This window comes from Myotis nattereri, assembly GCF_964212035.1.
Source record: "Myotis nattereri genome assembly, chromosome: 21".
Taxonomy (NCBI): Eukaryota; Metazoa; Chordata; class Mammalia; order Chiroptera; family Vespertilionidae; genus Myotis; species Myotis nattereri.
The window spans coordinates 1,460,235-1,475,213 of NC_138097.1; the positions used below are offsets into that span (position 1 = coordinate 1,460,235).

At 58.5% G+C, this 14,979-nt stretch overlaps 2 protein-coding genes across 2 annotated transcripts; both read left to right on the forward strand.

The window, feature by feature from the left end:
• The first annotated feature begins 10,537 nt into the window (after nucleotides 1-10,537).
• LOC308535938 (uncharacterized protein) lies at nucleotides 10,538-13,657 on the forward strand. Its single transcript, XM_081114957.1, has one exon. It carries the CDS (start codon nucleotides 11,624-11,626, stop codon nucleotides 11,765-11,767), a length of 144 nt encoding a protein of 47 aa, XP_080971083.1. The 5' UTR covers nucleotides 10,538-11,623; the 3' UTR covers nucleotides 11,768-13,657.
• On the forward strand, nucleotides 11,760-13,657 carry TLNRD1 (talin rod domain containing 1; the record flags this gene model as incomplete). Its single annotated transcript, XM_081114956.1, has 1 exon — nucleotides 11,760-13,657. The coding sequence occupies one exon, from the start codon at nucleotides 11,760-11,762 to the stop codon at nucleotides 12,906-12,908; it is 1,149 nt and encodes a 382-aa protein (XP_080971082.1). The 3' UTR covers nucleotides 12,909-13,657.
• Nucleotides 13,658-14,979: the final 1,322 nt, after the last annotated feature.

The window sequence follows — 14,979 nt, forward strand, 5'->3', positions numbered from 1 at the left end:
GTCTGCCTCCTGCACGCCCCCTACTGGGGATCGAACCCGCAACCCGGGCAGGTGCCCTGGACTGGGAATCGAACCTGGGACCCTTCAGTCCACAGGCTGACGCTCTAGCCACTGAGCCACACCGGTTAGGGCAGGGTTTTTATTCTTTAGATGGGAGCTAAAGAATAGGTTTAGTACTAATATGCCAATCGTTTATTTCTCTATGACCCCTATTGCTGGACATTTACTAATATTAATAAATTTTGTATTATGACCAAAAAAAAAAAAATAGCCACAACAAACCTCTTCATTGGTGCCTTGTGTTATGGGCTGGATTGCATCCCTCCACCTTTTACAGGGGGAAGCCCTGAACCCCAGGACCTCAGAATGCGACTGTATTTGGAGATGAGGTCTTTAAAGAGATAATTAACATGAGGTTGTTAGGATGGGGCCCTAATCCAATAGGATAAGTGTCTTTCTTTTAAGAAATATTTTAAATGGCAGGCCTGCTGCTTTCTTGCAACATTTTTGATTTGAGAGAGAGAGAACCATCAATAATGAGAGAGAATCATGGATCGGCTGCCTCCTGCACACCCCCTACTGGGGATCAAGCCCACACCCCGGGCATGTACCCTTGACCAGGAATCGAACCCGGGACCCTTCAGTCCGTAGGCCGACGCTCCATCCACTGAGCCAAAACAGCTAGGGCAACAAGTGTCTTTTTAAAAATATATATATTTTTTAATTGATTTTAGAGCGGGGAGAGAGAGAGAGAAACATCAATGAGGAGAGAGAATCATGGATCGGCTGCCTCCCTCCCCCCTACTTGGGATCCATCCCCCAATCCAGCCCTGTGTCCTTGACCGGGAATCGACAGTGACCTAGGTTGGCACCCAACCACGGGGCCATGCCAGTCGGGCAGGACTAGCGCCTTCATAAGAAGAGGAGATTGGCTGTTGTCATGGATGGGGAGACACGTGAAGACACAGGGAGGAGGCCGCCATCTACCGACAGGCCCAGGAGCGAGGTCTGAGAAGAAGCCAGCCCCGCCCACACCTTGATCCGGAGCTTCTGGCCCCCAGGACAGCCAGGAAACACATTTTGTGGCTCGTGGACGAAAGGGGCCACGTGCTGACCCGACAGCTCAGGGGGGGCCCGCGGGCGGCCTTGCAGACTCAGAGACCTCAGGTCACCACACAGGAGGGTCTGACGTTAAACTAGAAGCAGTGGTGGTGGGGTCACCTCCTAGGCCGGCATCTTCCCCGACAAGGGCAGCCTCTGCCTTCACGGAGCCTGTCTGTCTTTTTGCCTCTGTGGTAACACACCCTGAAATGTCTGGGTGCCTGGTAACATCCCTTTTTCTGGACCCCTCGGGGCAGAGCCTAATGTGCTGGGCGCAGGTCAGAGACCACAGATCCCCTCACTGTCATGTTCATTGTCCCCGCACCCACCTAAACACGTGTCCATCATTTTACCTTTTATCCAATCCTAGGGGTCCCCCCCCCCGCCACCCCCCAATGCTTGCTCCCAACTCCCTGATCCATCCCCAATGGATCTCATGTCACCCACCTACATCCCTCCTTTGATTGCAACATATAAACACAGATGGAACCCCCATTCTCCGGAGCTTTATCCCAATCCCTTGAGGTTCTGCTTCCCGGCATCTGTCGACAGTTTGGCTCAAATAAACTCACAGAAATTCTTCCGGTTTCAATGGTTTTTTTTATGTTAACATTCTTAAGTCTGTCATATTTTTTTTCTTAAGTGTTGCATTGAAATAACCCCGAGATCTTCCAAGTCTTTACAGAAACATATTTTCATGGATTCTTTTGCCAATTTTTATTCGATTGTTTATTTTTTTCCAATATATTTTTACTGATTTCAGTGAAGGAGAGAGAGAGAGAAAGAGATAGAAACATCAATGATGAGAGAGAATCATTGATTGGCTGCCTCCTCCACGCCCCACACTGGGGATGGAGCCTGCAACCCCAGGCATGTACCCTTGATGGGAATCAAACCTGGGACCCTTCAGTCCACAGGCCGACGCTCTACCCACTAAGCCAGTGGTTCTCAACCTGGGGGTCGTGACCCCTTTGGGGGTCGAACGACCCTTTCACAGAGGTCGCATTGCCTAAGACCATCGGACAACACATATATAATTACATATTGTTTTTGTGATTAATCTCGATGCTTTAATTATGTTCAATTTGTAACAATGAAAATACATCCTGCATATCAGATATTTACATGACGATTCATAACAGGAGCAACATGACAGCGATGAAGTCGCCACGAAAATAATTTCATGGCTGGGGTCACCACAATGAGGAACCGTATTAAAGGGCCGCGGCATTTGGAAGGTTGAGAGCCGCTGGACTAAGCCAAGCCGGCCAGGGCTGTGGTGCTTCCTTACGGCGGCCCTAGCAAAGGAGCCGCCTTGCTCGGAATAGGTTGTACATAACAAAACTAAATTGTTTCAAAAGTGCTTTAGGAGAGAGAGAGGGCTTTGTTGTTATCGCTGGGTTTTTCTTTCATAGAAAAGCAGTTGGAAACCAAGCCTCTCGGGCTGGTATTGCGGCTCCCAGTCCCTCTGTCCTGCTCCGTCGCACTGGCCTTTGGCTCCCGTCCTCAAGGTCGCCTCAAGGTCCACCGTGGCCACCAGCGCTCCAGCCCTCAAGCCGACAGCCATGCAGAGGGAGGGGGAGGAAGGCCGAAACGGACATACCTTCCCGTGGAGTCAGCTAGCGTCAAGCGGCCTGTGCGGACATTCCACCGGCCCTGTGTTTACATCCCGGCGGCTGGAGCCTGGCCCTCGAGGTGGGCTGGGGAGCCGTCTTCGCGCCGGATGCACCCGCACCCCAAATAAAATTGGGGTTCTGTTATCCAGGGGCGAGAGGAAGCGGATGGTGACAGGGCAACCAGCGGGCAATGTCGGCCTCACCTTTGCTCTCCTGGAACATTGCAGCTTCATGTCTCTCCCTGTAGCGGTGGCTGATATTGTACGTATTCACGCATACATCTATATGTGCACACACTATGACATTTTCTTCCTTTAAAATATGTATATATGTATATGTATATATATGTGTGTGTGTATATATATATGTATATATATATATTTTATTTTTTTTTACAGAGAGGAAAGAGGGATAGAGAGTTATAAACATCGATGAGAGAGAAACATCGACCAGCTGCCTCCTGCACACCTCCCACTGGGGATGTGCCCACAACCAAGGTACATGCCCTTGACTGGAATTGAACCTGGGACCTTTCAGTCCGCAGGCCAACGCTCTCTCCACTGAGCCACACCAGTCAGGGCTTTAAAATAATATTTTTATTGATTTCAGAGAGGAAGGGAGAGGGAGGGAGAGAGAAACATCAATGATGAGAGAATCATTGCTCAGCTGCCTCCTGCACGCCCCCGACTGGGGACAGAGCCCACAACCCAGGCATGTGCCCTTGACTGGAATGGAACCTGGACACTTCAGTCCCCAGGCCGACGCTCTATCCACTGAGCCACACCGGCCAGGGCTGGGGCAACATTTTCTACTGACCTTGAGCAGAACAACTCATAAGGAAGAGAGGTGTTTTTTTCTTCCCATTTTCTTTTTTTAAATCATAAGGGAAATGTCACAAGCTTTCTCCCCAGGGCGAACTGCTCCACCCAGTGGCTCAGAGCCCTGTCCTGGTGCCGTCATGCTAAAAAACACGCACAGCTGTGGCCGATCACGTGCTCCGCTGGGAGGGGTGGCCCTGTTCATTCATTCTGCCAGCTGCCAAACGCAGGGGCCGAAGTGCTGGGAGTCCCAGGTAGCCAGGAAAAAAAAGGCACTTCGTGACTTGGAGAAATTGCTGGGATTGTATACAACATCCCAGGGCTGCTGACTTTTGCCCAAGGAGGAGATTCATCTTAGAACCCACTGATGGGAAAACATCTGGATTGATTGCATTTTTACCGTTTCGGCATTTGGAACTTGACTCAGTTCAACTCTCCGAGAATCTATACTAATAAAAAGGTAATATGCTAATTAGACCAGGTCATCCGGCCATCTTCCAGACATCCGACTTCCTTCCGGACAAAGCCATGGTGGTGGGGGCTGAAGCAGAGGCCATTGGGGGTGAGATCAGGCTGGCAGGGGAGGACAGTTGGGGGCGAGATCAGGCTGGCAGGGGAGGGCAGTTGGGGGCGAGACCAGGCTGGCAGGGGAGGGCAGTTGGGGGCGAGATCAGGCTGGCAGGGGAGGGCAGTTGGGGGCGAACTGGCCTGCAAGGGAGGCCAGATGGGGATGACCAGGCTGGCAAGGGAGGGCGCCGTTGGGGGCGACCAGGCCTGCAGGGGAGGGCAGTTGGGCGCGAGGCAGGCAAGCAGGTGAGTGGTTAGGAGCCAGTGGTCCTGGATTGCGAGAGGGATGTCTGCACAGGGATCGGGCCTAAACCAGCAGTCGGACATCTCCTGAGGGGTCCCAGATTGGAGAGGGTGTAAGCCGGGCTGAGAGACACCCCCCCAAGAACGGATGTCATGCACCGGGCCTCTAGTTTATTTAATAAAGGCCTACTGACAACCAAGACCCAGCTGAGGCCTGGATGGAAAGGTGACTACAAGGTCCCTGCCCTGAAGACCTTGCAGACTAGCACAGGAGGTAAGCAATACCCAGATCACAGGAGGCCAGGACCTGAAGGGATAATATGGTGATAACTAGAGGTCTGGTGCATGACATTCATGCACTGGGGTGGGGGGGCGTGTGGAGGGGGTTCCCTGAGCCCAGCCTGAGCCCTTTAGCAGCCCAGGAGCCCTCGGGGGATGTCCGACTGATGGCTTAGGAGCCCGGCTTCTGGCTGAGCGTCACTCCCCCTGTGGGAGCGCACTGACCACCAGGGGGGCAGCTCCTGTGTTAAGCGTCTGCTCCCTGGTGGTCAGTGTGCGTCATAGCGACCAGTCGTCCCACCATTCGGTTGATTTGTATATTAGCCTTTTATTATCTACACTAATAAAAGACAAACATGCAAATTGACTGTACCTTCACTACGCCTTAAGCCATGCCCACCAGCCAATCAGAGCAACTATATGCAAATTAACCCAATCAAGATGGTGGCCGGCAGCCTCGGAGCTGAAGCGAGCAGGAGGCTTGGTTGCCCCAATGATGGAGGAAGCCAAGCTTCCTGGCTGCTGCGGCGGCTCTGAGCTCCACTCAAAGCAACAAAGTTTCAATTATAGAAGATAAATAAACCCCAGATACCTGCTTTCAGCCAGCCGTGGCCACAGAGCTAGAGTGAGCAGGAGCTGGCTCTTAGCTGCACTGAAGGCAACAAAGTTTCAATTATAGAAGGTAAATAAATCCCAGAATAAAAGAAAAAAAGGAGAGGCTGGAAGCTTCCATCGCTGGGGGACTTGGCCAGCCTGAAAACGGCCCTCAGCCCCTCACCCAGACTGGCCAGGCATCCCAGTGGGGACCCCCCACCCTGAAGGGGGTGTGACCAGCCTGAAAACGGCCCTCAGCCCCTCACCCAGACTGGCCAGGCACCCCAGGGGGGACCCCCAACCTGCCAACCTGAAGGGGGTGTGGCCAGCCTGAAAGCAGCCATCAGCCTCTCACCCAGGCTGGCCAGTCACCCCAGTGGGGACCCCCACCCTGAAGGGGGTGTGACCACCCTGCAAACAGCCATCAGCCCCTCACCCAGGCTGGCCAGGCACCCCAGCGGGACCCCCATCCTGATCCAGGACACCCTGCAGAGCAAACCAGCCGGCCCCCACCCATGCACCAGGCCTCTATCCTATATAGTAAAAGGGTAATATGCAAACTGACCCTAACAGCAGAAAGACTGGGAATGACTGGTCACTATGACACACACTGACCACCAGGGGGCAGATGCTCAATGCAGGAGCTGTCCCCTGGTGGTCTGTGTGCTCCCACAGGGGGAGCTCTGCTCAGCCACAAGCCAGGCTGACGGCTGCCAGTACAGCGGTGGTGGTGGGAGCCTCTCCTGCCTCCTCAGCAGCGCTAAGGATGTCCGACTGCAGCTAGGCCTGCTCCCTGCTTGCAAGTGGACATCCCCCGAGGGCTCCCGGGCTGCCAGAGGGATGTCTGATTGCCAGCTTAGGCCCAATTCCCCAGGGACCGGGCCTAAACTAGCAGGGGTCCCAGACTGCGAGAGGGCACTGGCCAGGCTGAGGGACCCCCCCACACACACACACACAAGTGTACAAATTTTTGTGCACCGGGCCTCTAGTATAGGATAATATCCCTGTTTTAAATAAGAGGGAACCCTATGCAGTGGTATTTCAAATCCGCTGTATTTTAAAATGTAGAGAGGCACATAAACACACTGATGCCTCCAAAATATTGATTGATATTGTTCTCTTCAGCAAGATAGAAGAAAAAAGTCTAATTTCAGCCCTGGCCAGTGTGGCTCAGTGGATAGAGCGTCGGCCTGTGGACCAAAGGGTCCCAGGTTCGATTCTGGTCAAGTGCTCAGGCCCAGGTTGCAGGCTTGATCCCTGGTGGGGGCCGTGCAGGAGGCAAGCGATCCATGATCCTCTCTCATCATTGATGTTTCTCTCTCTCGCTCCCTCTCCCTTCCTCTCTGAAATCAATGAAAGTATATATTTTTTAAAAAGTCTAATTTCAACTGAAATGCTCAGAACAATACACTTAACTCAAATGACCTATAATACTGCCATTGCCATGAAAATTCTCTCCCTTATAGAATTCTCCAAAATGGAAAATACTTACAAAGTTCCTTAGCCAGGAGGGAAATGGGGTGGAGAATTTTCCTGTGAAAGCAAGCTTCACCTCCATGCCGGGCTCGCTAGAAAGCTGGATTGGGGGGCATCCCAGGTCTCCCAGATCTTAGGACTGAATGCTCCGGGTGCCTGCCATGGTAGAGCTGGCCCTGCACGCAGGCCTCCTCGCCCACTGAGCTTCGGGTGAACAGAGAGACAGCACAGAAGGGCGGGGGGTGGGTGGGGAGGCTCAGGGGTTGCCGCCCACCTGTTCTTACGGTATGGGGACCCAGCACACCGCAGGGCGGGAGGGCATGCTGGGTAAGGCGTGACCTGTCTGTCACAGTGACCCTGCTCCCGTGAGCCCTGGCCCATGCATGTCAGACTCTCTTTCATCCCCCGTGGGCATCGGGGAAAAGGGAGGGGAGATGCCAGTTTTCCAGAGACCGAAAGACGATGACAACGCTGGATGCTTGGATGTGTGTGAGGAAGACGGCCTGAGCCCTGACTGGCTTAGCTCAGTGGATAGAGCGTCGGCCTGCGGACTGAAGGGTCCCAGGTTCGATTCCCGTCAAGGGCGTGTACCTTGGTTGCGGGCACATCCTCCGTAGGGGGCGTGCAGGAGGCAGCTGATCGATGTTTCTCTCCCATCGATGTTTCTAACTCTCTCTCCCTCAATACAAATATATTTAAGCCGTGGCTGGTTTGGCTCCGTAGAGAGAGCGTCAGCCTGCAGACTGAAGGGTCCTGGGTTTGATTCCGGCCAAGGGCACCTGCCTGGGTTGCGAGCTTGATCCCCAGGGTGGGGCGTGCAGGAGGCAACCAATCAATGATTCTCATCATTGATGTTTCTATCCTTCTCTCCCTCTCCCTTCCTCTCTGAAATCAATTATATATATATATATCTATATGTATTCTTTTTTCTTTTTAAATGCTACAGCAACAACCCTCAGATCTTAGTGCCTTAACACTGAGTTTACCTTTCACTACATTTCACGTCCAACGCAGGTCAAAAGGTCTGCTCCACACCTTTCAGCAGAAGCATCCAGAACACAGGGCCTGGGGGAGGAACGGGGGGGGGGAGGGAGGGGGGGGACTGAGAATCCCAGGCCGCCCATCACCTCATCCCACCTGATCTCTTGGGTCAGAATGGGTCACGTGACCCTGCCGCGTCGCCAGGGGACTGGACGGTGAGCTGCCTTAGCTCTGCTGTAGGTCCTAGACGCCACGCGCTCACTGTTGCAATGGTGAGACTGGGGTTCCTTGCTGGTGTGATTCTTGCGAGTCTGTTGCCCTCTCTGAACTGGACTCCCCAGAAGGGGTAGAGCCTGGTATTTCTTATGTGCCTAGTCCAGGGCCTGGCACATGGCAGGTGCCCAGTCTGTGGCGTCAACGGCCGGTGGCAGAAAGTAAAGGGAGGATCAGTCCGGGAGTTGCTCTGAGAAATGAAGCAGGGAGGACTGAGAAAGCAATGCTATCAAATTCTTAACAATATCTTTTGTTGATTTCAGAGAGGGGGAGAGAAACATCCATGATGAGAGAGAATCATGGATCGGCCGCCTCCTGCACGCGCCCCACCGGGGATGAGCCCGCAACTGGGGCCTGTGCCCTGAGCGGGAATCGAACCATGACCTCCTGGTTCCCAGGTTGACACTGAGTTACATGGCCGGGCTCAACATTTTAATGTTGAGCCCTAACTGATTTGGCTGGAAGAATAGAGCGTCGGCCTGCAGACTGAAGGGTCCCAGGTTCGATTCCGGTCAAGGGCACACACCTTCGTGCGGGCTTGGTCCCCAGTGGGGGACGTGCAGGAGGCGGCCAATGGGTGATTCTCTCTCATTATTGATGTTTCTGTCTCTCTTTCCCTCTCCCTTGTTCTCTGAAGTTAATAAAGGTATATTTTAGAAAAATTTTAATGTTCAACCAAACATCACTGATACAGTGCGGCAGTCTGAGTGACACAGCTCATTGTTGGGGCAGGAGTTCTCCAGCAACAACAGAACAGGTTGCAAACATAGAAGGAAAGGAAAATAAATAGGACCCTGGGGCACCGGTGGCTTTGCGTGGGGGATGGGGGGAGGGGGGCGGGGGCAGGAGGGGAATCCCTATTCCAATGCAGTTTCAGGGAGGGACGCGTTTGACTTCTTCCTCAGGGCGTTTTTGGGGCTAGATAGGACCAAGGTGGGACTCCTGGGCAGCCATGGGAAGAGCCTGGTGTATCCCGCTGTCCCCGCCCCCCTCCTCCCAAAATAAGATCAGCTGCCCATTCAAAAAACAGTGTTTTATCGGCCTTGGTTTGCACACCCCAAAGGCTCAGCCAGGGTCTGGACGGTAGCGAAGCAGACTTTGCAAGTCGGTGACTTCGGGCTTTGCATCTGCTGCTCCCGGTTAGTTTATTAACAGCAGGGCTCAGGGTGTTTCAGTTTGGAAGATAAATTGCAAAGTCATCCTCCTTATATGTAACAACTAGGGGCCCGGTGCACAAATTCGTGCACAGGGTGGGGGGGGGGGGTCCGATCAGGGCGGAGGGAGGTTGCTGGGGGTAGGAGGGGGTTGAGGGAGGGGTCAGGGGAGGTTGGCTGTGAGAGCTGGCTGTGAGAGCGCACTGGGGCTGGTCTACCTGTGGCTTGGTGGGTTAGGCTTTTATATATATAGATGGCAACTGGCGGAAAGGGTGACTCCAGACCCTAGAAGGGGAGGGAGGAACAAACATGACCGGGGCTGCCCACACCCAGCCAGCGTGTGGGCCCCGGAGGTGGGGCCCTTGGCTGGGCGGAAAGCCCAGGCGCTTCAACCACTTTCTAGTAAACACGGTCTGAGAAGAGGTGGGGTGGGCTCCTCGCCTGGCCGGGCGCCACTCTCCTGACCCCGAGGAGGGCATGCCAGGCACCGAGCAGCAGTTTTCCTAGGAGAAAAGGGGCTTGCCCTCAGTCACCCCATAAAAGTGGCCGAGCCCCAGAGGTCACGGGAGGGCTAAGCGCACCAGCCCGCCGTGGCGCACGCTGACCGGGCCAGCTCAGAGCCAAGGACTCTGCAGTCAGATCAGAAACCGGGTCCTGGGCGGGAGGGCGGGAGGGCGGGGAGGAGGGAGAGGGTGCCCCCGGGAGAGCGTGCCCCCGGGGAGGGGCGCGCAGAACCCGCGCGCTAAGTGCCCAAGAGACGCAGAGTTCCACGGCGACCCGGTCGTGCTCCTGGGCCTCCGCGTCCGGTGCGCCCCCGCCTCCTCGCCCCGCTCACCCCTCAGATCCCGCCCCGGGAGAGGAGCAGCCACATAAAGGACTTGGGGGGGGGGGTAGTGGTGCGGGGGAGGGGGCGCTTGGAAAGCCGGACGAGGTCCCGCCAAGCGCGGGGACCGGCCCCCGCAAGTCACAGGGGATGGCACCGGGCCCTCCTCCCGCTGCCCCAGAAAACAGGTCACCGCTGAGACCGGCTCCCAGGGCGGGGACGGCGCGCGGGGCCCCAGCCCGGCGGAGCGCTTACGTAAGGCCAACCGGCGGCGGCGGCGGCGCCCCGACTCCCCCGATCGCGCGCAGCGCAGAGCCCCGGCCCCGCGGCCTCCGTCCCGGCCTCCCTCCCCGGGACAGCGGGGAAGGCCCGGGACCCCCCGGCCGGCCCCGGCCCCGGCGCCGGCCTCCCTCCGCGATGGGCGGTGGCGTCCGCCCGCAGCCGCCCGCTTCCCGGGGGAGGAGCAGCGCATCGCGCAAGCATCCGGCAGCGGCGAGGGGGCGGGGGCAGGCGAGAGGAGGAAGCGGGATTTAAACGAAAGGCGGTGACGCCACACAAAAGCTTTCTATAGGCTCCCGGGAGGCGGCGGCCGAGGCGGCGGCGGGGGCGAGGCCGGCCGGGACCAGGGGAGCCTCCGGCGGCCGGCGATCGGGCGGGCGGCGCGCCCAGGACCGCGCGCTCCGAGGTGCCGAGCGGGGAGGAGGCGGCGTCCCCCCGCGCCTCGCGGCCCCCGCCCTTCCTTCCCGTCTCCCCGGCTCGCTCGGAAGTTGGAGGTTTGGCAAAAAATGGCAGAAGCCGGGGCCCGGGCGGGTGGCCGCCGCACCGCGGGGACCTTGTGAGTTTGGCCACCGCCGCCGCCGGGGACACGCGCGCGCCGAGGACGCCCCGTCCGATGCGCAGGGCCCGCGGAGAGGACGCGCCGGGCATGGACTCGCGCCCACGGTCGCCAGCTGCGGGGCGCGGGGCTGGAGGGCGTGCCGCCCGGGCGCCGGGCCGCGCGCTGTGAGTCTCGAGGCGGGAAGGGCCGCCGGGCGTGGCGTGGCGGGCGGACGGACGGACGGAACGCGAGCGGGCGGCCTCCGTGCTCATCCGTGCAGCTGCCCCCCGACTGACTCGGCCACACCGGCCACACCCTCGGCCCCCGCCGCCGCCGGGCCGCTTCCCGAGACCCGGGGGGACGGGAGATGCGCCGCGGAGGCCGCGCGTCCCCCCAGCGCCAGGCCGGGCCACCGTCGCGGGGACGTGCCGCCGCGCGGGGTCGCGGCTCCCGGAGCCCACGTGCACCGCCGAGCCGCGGAGGCTGACAGCTGAGCCCGCCCGGGGCCCGCCGCGCGCCCGTCTCCTCCCCGAGGAAGGGATTTGGATTTCAAAGAAAGGAAGGAAGGAAGGAAAGACAACTCCCAGCTTCCCCTCCCGCCCGCCCGCTCCGGCGGCTGGGCCGGGCCATGCCCAGGAAGGCGGCGGCGGCGGCGGCGGCCCCGGCGAAGGGACTTTCCTGGCAGCCCGGCCCCGAGGAGCGCGCGCTGTGAGTTGGCGGCGCCCGGTTCATGGTTCCTGCACGTCCTCCCGGAGGCCGGAGGCCCAACGCCGCAGCCCCTTCCCGCGCCTGGAAGAGCCTCCTGCGTCCCCCGGCCCGTGGGCCCGCCCCGCGCCCCCGCCGCCGCCGGCCCGCGCCCTCCGCCCGCGGCGGTGGATGGCATGATGGTGCGGGGACGGCACCGCGGCCCCGGCCAGCTGAGTCGCGACGGCCGCGCGGGCGGCGGCAGGGGCAGCGGCAGCGGCAGCGGCGGCGGTAGCGGGGTCCCCAGCGGCATGCCAGTGCCCCCCGGGCGCCATGGCTAGCGGCAGCGCGGGGAAGCCCAGCGGCGAGGCGGCGGCTTCTCCGGCTCCTACGAGCGGCGCCGTCGGGGGGACCAGCTCGCAGCCGCGGAAACGGCTGGTGGCCGTGTGTGACCAGTGCAAGGGCAAGATGCAGCTGGTGGCCGACCTGCTCCTGCTGTCCAGCGAGGCCCGGCCCGTGCTCTTCGACGGCCTGGCCTCCTCCTCTTCCTCCTCCTCCTCCTCCGCCTCCTCCTCCTCCTCCGCTGCCGTCGGTGCCGGCGCCGCCGCAGAGTCCTTCGAACAGTGCCGGGACACCATCATCGCGCGCACCAAGGGGCTGTCCATCCTCACCCACGACGTGCAGAGCCAGCTGAACATGGGCCGCTTCGGCGAGGCGGGGGACAGCCTGCAGGAGCTGGGCGACCTGGTGGTGTCGCTGACCGAGTGCTCGGCGCACGCGGCCTACCTGGCGGCCGTGGCCACGCCGGGGGCCCAGCCCGCGCAGCCGGGGCTGGTGGACCGTTACCGGGTGACGCGCTGCCGGCACGAGGTGGAGCAGGGCTGCGCCACGCTGCGCGCCACGCCGCTGGCCGACCTGACCCCGCAGCTGCTGCTCGAGGTGTCGCAGGGCCTGTCGCGCAACCTCAAGTTCCTGACGGACGCGTGCGCCCTAGCCAGCGACCGGTCGCGGGACCGCTTTGCGCGCGAGCAGTTCAAGCTGGGCGTCAAGTGCATGAGCACGAGCGCGTCGGCGCTGCTGGCCTGCGTGCGCGAGGTCAAGGCGGCGCCCAGCGAGCTGGCCCGCGGCCGCTGCGCGCTCTTCTGCGGGCCCCTGGCGCAGGCGGTGGGCGCGCTCGTGGGCTTCGCCACGGAGCCGCAGTTCCTGGGGCGCGCGGCCGCGCTGAGCGCCGAGGGCAAGGCGGTGCAGACGGCCATCCTGGGCGGCGCCATGAGCGTGGTGTCGGCCTGCGTGCTGCTGACCCAGTGCCTCAGGGATCTGGCGCTGCACCCCGAAGGCGGCGCCAAGATGACGGACCACCGGGAGCGGCTGCGGCACTCGGCCTGCGCCGTGGCCGAGGGGTGCGCGCTGCTATCTCAGGCTTTGAGGGAGAGGTCGTCGCCCAGGACTTTACCGCCAGTGAATTCCAATTCTGTGAATTAGCACCCCCCATCCCCCCCTTCTCCCCACCCCCTTCCCCGCCCCCCTGGAATAAAGGAAGATGCTTATCGTCTGCCCCTCTCAATTTATACCAAAGAAATCGTAGGTGAAGCTCCCCCCCACCCCCCACCACCTTCCCCTCCATGTTAGATGCTCCCGAGGAATCTTCCAGAAGCCAGAGCCGTGCATCTGATTTATTTTTACGCGCACGCACCTGGGGCCCCCCAGAGCCCAGCAGCCCACGCTGCAGGGACGTGGAGATGCGGGGAGAGGGGGTGCTGGCTGCCCTGGCAGGGGTCCCCCACCGCACCCCCAGCTCCTCTCCGGGAGCCCCTCACCCAAACCTGATTAGTTCATTGGGCAGGAAGGAGGTCCTGAGTTCATTTCTTTTTTTGGTCCTTTTTTTTTGTTTTGTTTTGTTTCCTGATGAAAAGAAAGGTTACCTCAGTTCGCACTCCTTAGACATGGATGTAGCTATCCCTCCCCGCCCCACACTTTTTTTTTATATGTTGTTGATTTTTTTTTTCTCCGTTGGATGAGGCGTCGACTTGGTGTGGAGAGAGTCTGAGCTCGCCAGGTGATGTGCACATGTAGGGGGTCGGGGGGAGCTACTGTGAGCGTGTGTTTTATTTTTCTGATTGACACTAGAGTGATTCTCCGCCTCCCCCCGCCCCCCCCCCTCCAATGTCAAGTTTGTACCTTGCATGTACTGGAGTATTTATTTCATCTATTAAAGTGTTATGTTTCTCAGACGGCTTTGGGCGGTCCTTCTGCGCGGGCGGCCACTGCGAGGTGGCAGGCACGCTGCTGGGTGCGGGGGACGGAGCAGGCCTCCGGGGAGGGGGCCACCGTGTGCCCAGCCCGCGGCCCTGCCTACCTCTCCGCCCCCCCCCGCCCCCCCCCCCCCCAGCAGCCTTGAACTCGGGGAGGGCAAGTCTCGCCCAGAGTGTTCTCGGCCTGTCTCTCCCCGATGAGTCCCGGCCGTTCTGGGCAGTCAGCTGTCCCTCAGCTGAGGGCCTGTCGCCTCTTTAATGGGGTCAGGTCTGTTCAGATCCGGCTACTCACGATTTCAGAGGGTTCTAGATTTTTAAAAAAATAGATACAGGGTGTCCCAGAATTCACACAAGAAGTAATTTTGAGAGAAAACACAGGTTTGTAATGAAAAATTGTAGATTTTTTATTGATTCATGAAGTATCCAGTCTAGGGTTCTGTGTGGAATAGCACATCGGGTCCATGGTCCCCCCGGCTTTGCTGGCACAGACACAAAGCCGTGGTCTTCATGGGCCTTCCTGGTCCCTGCTCCTGGGCCATCATTGGTACTTGGGGATGCTGATCCAACGGAAGGGATTGGCATCCAAGGGCAACAGATATGAGAATCTGATCCAATCAGCCAAGTCAAATTAGGCTTTTGCTTTTGTTAATGCTCATGCAAAATTCAAATCTTGCGTGAATTTTGAGACACCCTTTATCTATTTTTAAAATATATTTTTATTGATTTCGGAAAGGAAGGAAGAGGAGGAGAGAGAGGTAGAAACATCCATGATGAGAGAGAATCATGCATCGGCTGCCTCCTGCAAGCTCCCCCATTGGGGATCGAACCCACAACCCAGGCATGTGCCATTGACCGGAATCGAACCCGGGACCCTTCAGTCCGCAGGCTGACGCTCTATCCACTTAGCAACACCGGCCAGGGCTAAAATATATTTTTATTGGTTTCAGAGAGGAAGGGAGAGAGAGAGAGAGAGAAACATCCATGGTGAGAGAATCATGGATCGGCCGCCTCCTGCACGCCCCCCACTGGGGTTGGAGCCTGCCACTCAGGCACATGCCCTTGACCGGAATCAAACCCAGGACCCTTCAGTCCACAGGCTGACGCTTTATCCACCGAGCCACACTGGCCAGGGGAAGGGTTCTAGATTTTTTTTTTTTTTTTTAGTGGCGGGACCGGCATTCAGCCAAGTGTTAAGAACTTCCTAGAATCCCAGCGCGATTGCGGGCCAAAGGTTTATGGCTGTGACCTTGATCTTGTACGACAGGCTCTGGTGGGTCGTGTGTTGGAAGAACTTGCTTTGT

Bases quoted from the DNA above. Each gene is read 5' to 3' on its own strand.
- LOC308535938 (XM_081114957.1), top strand. From the start codon at position 11,624: ATGATGGTGCGGGGACGGCACCGCGGCCCCGGCCAGCTGAGTCGCGAC.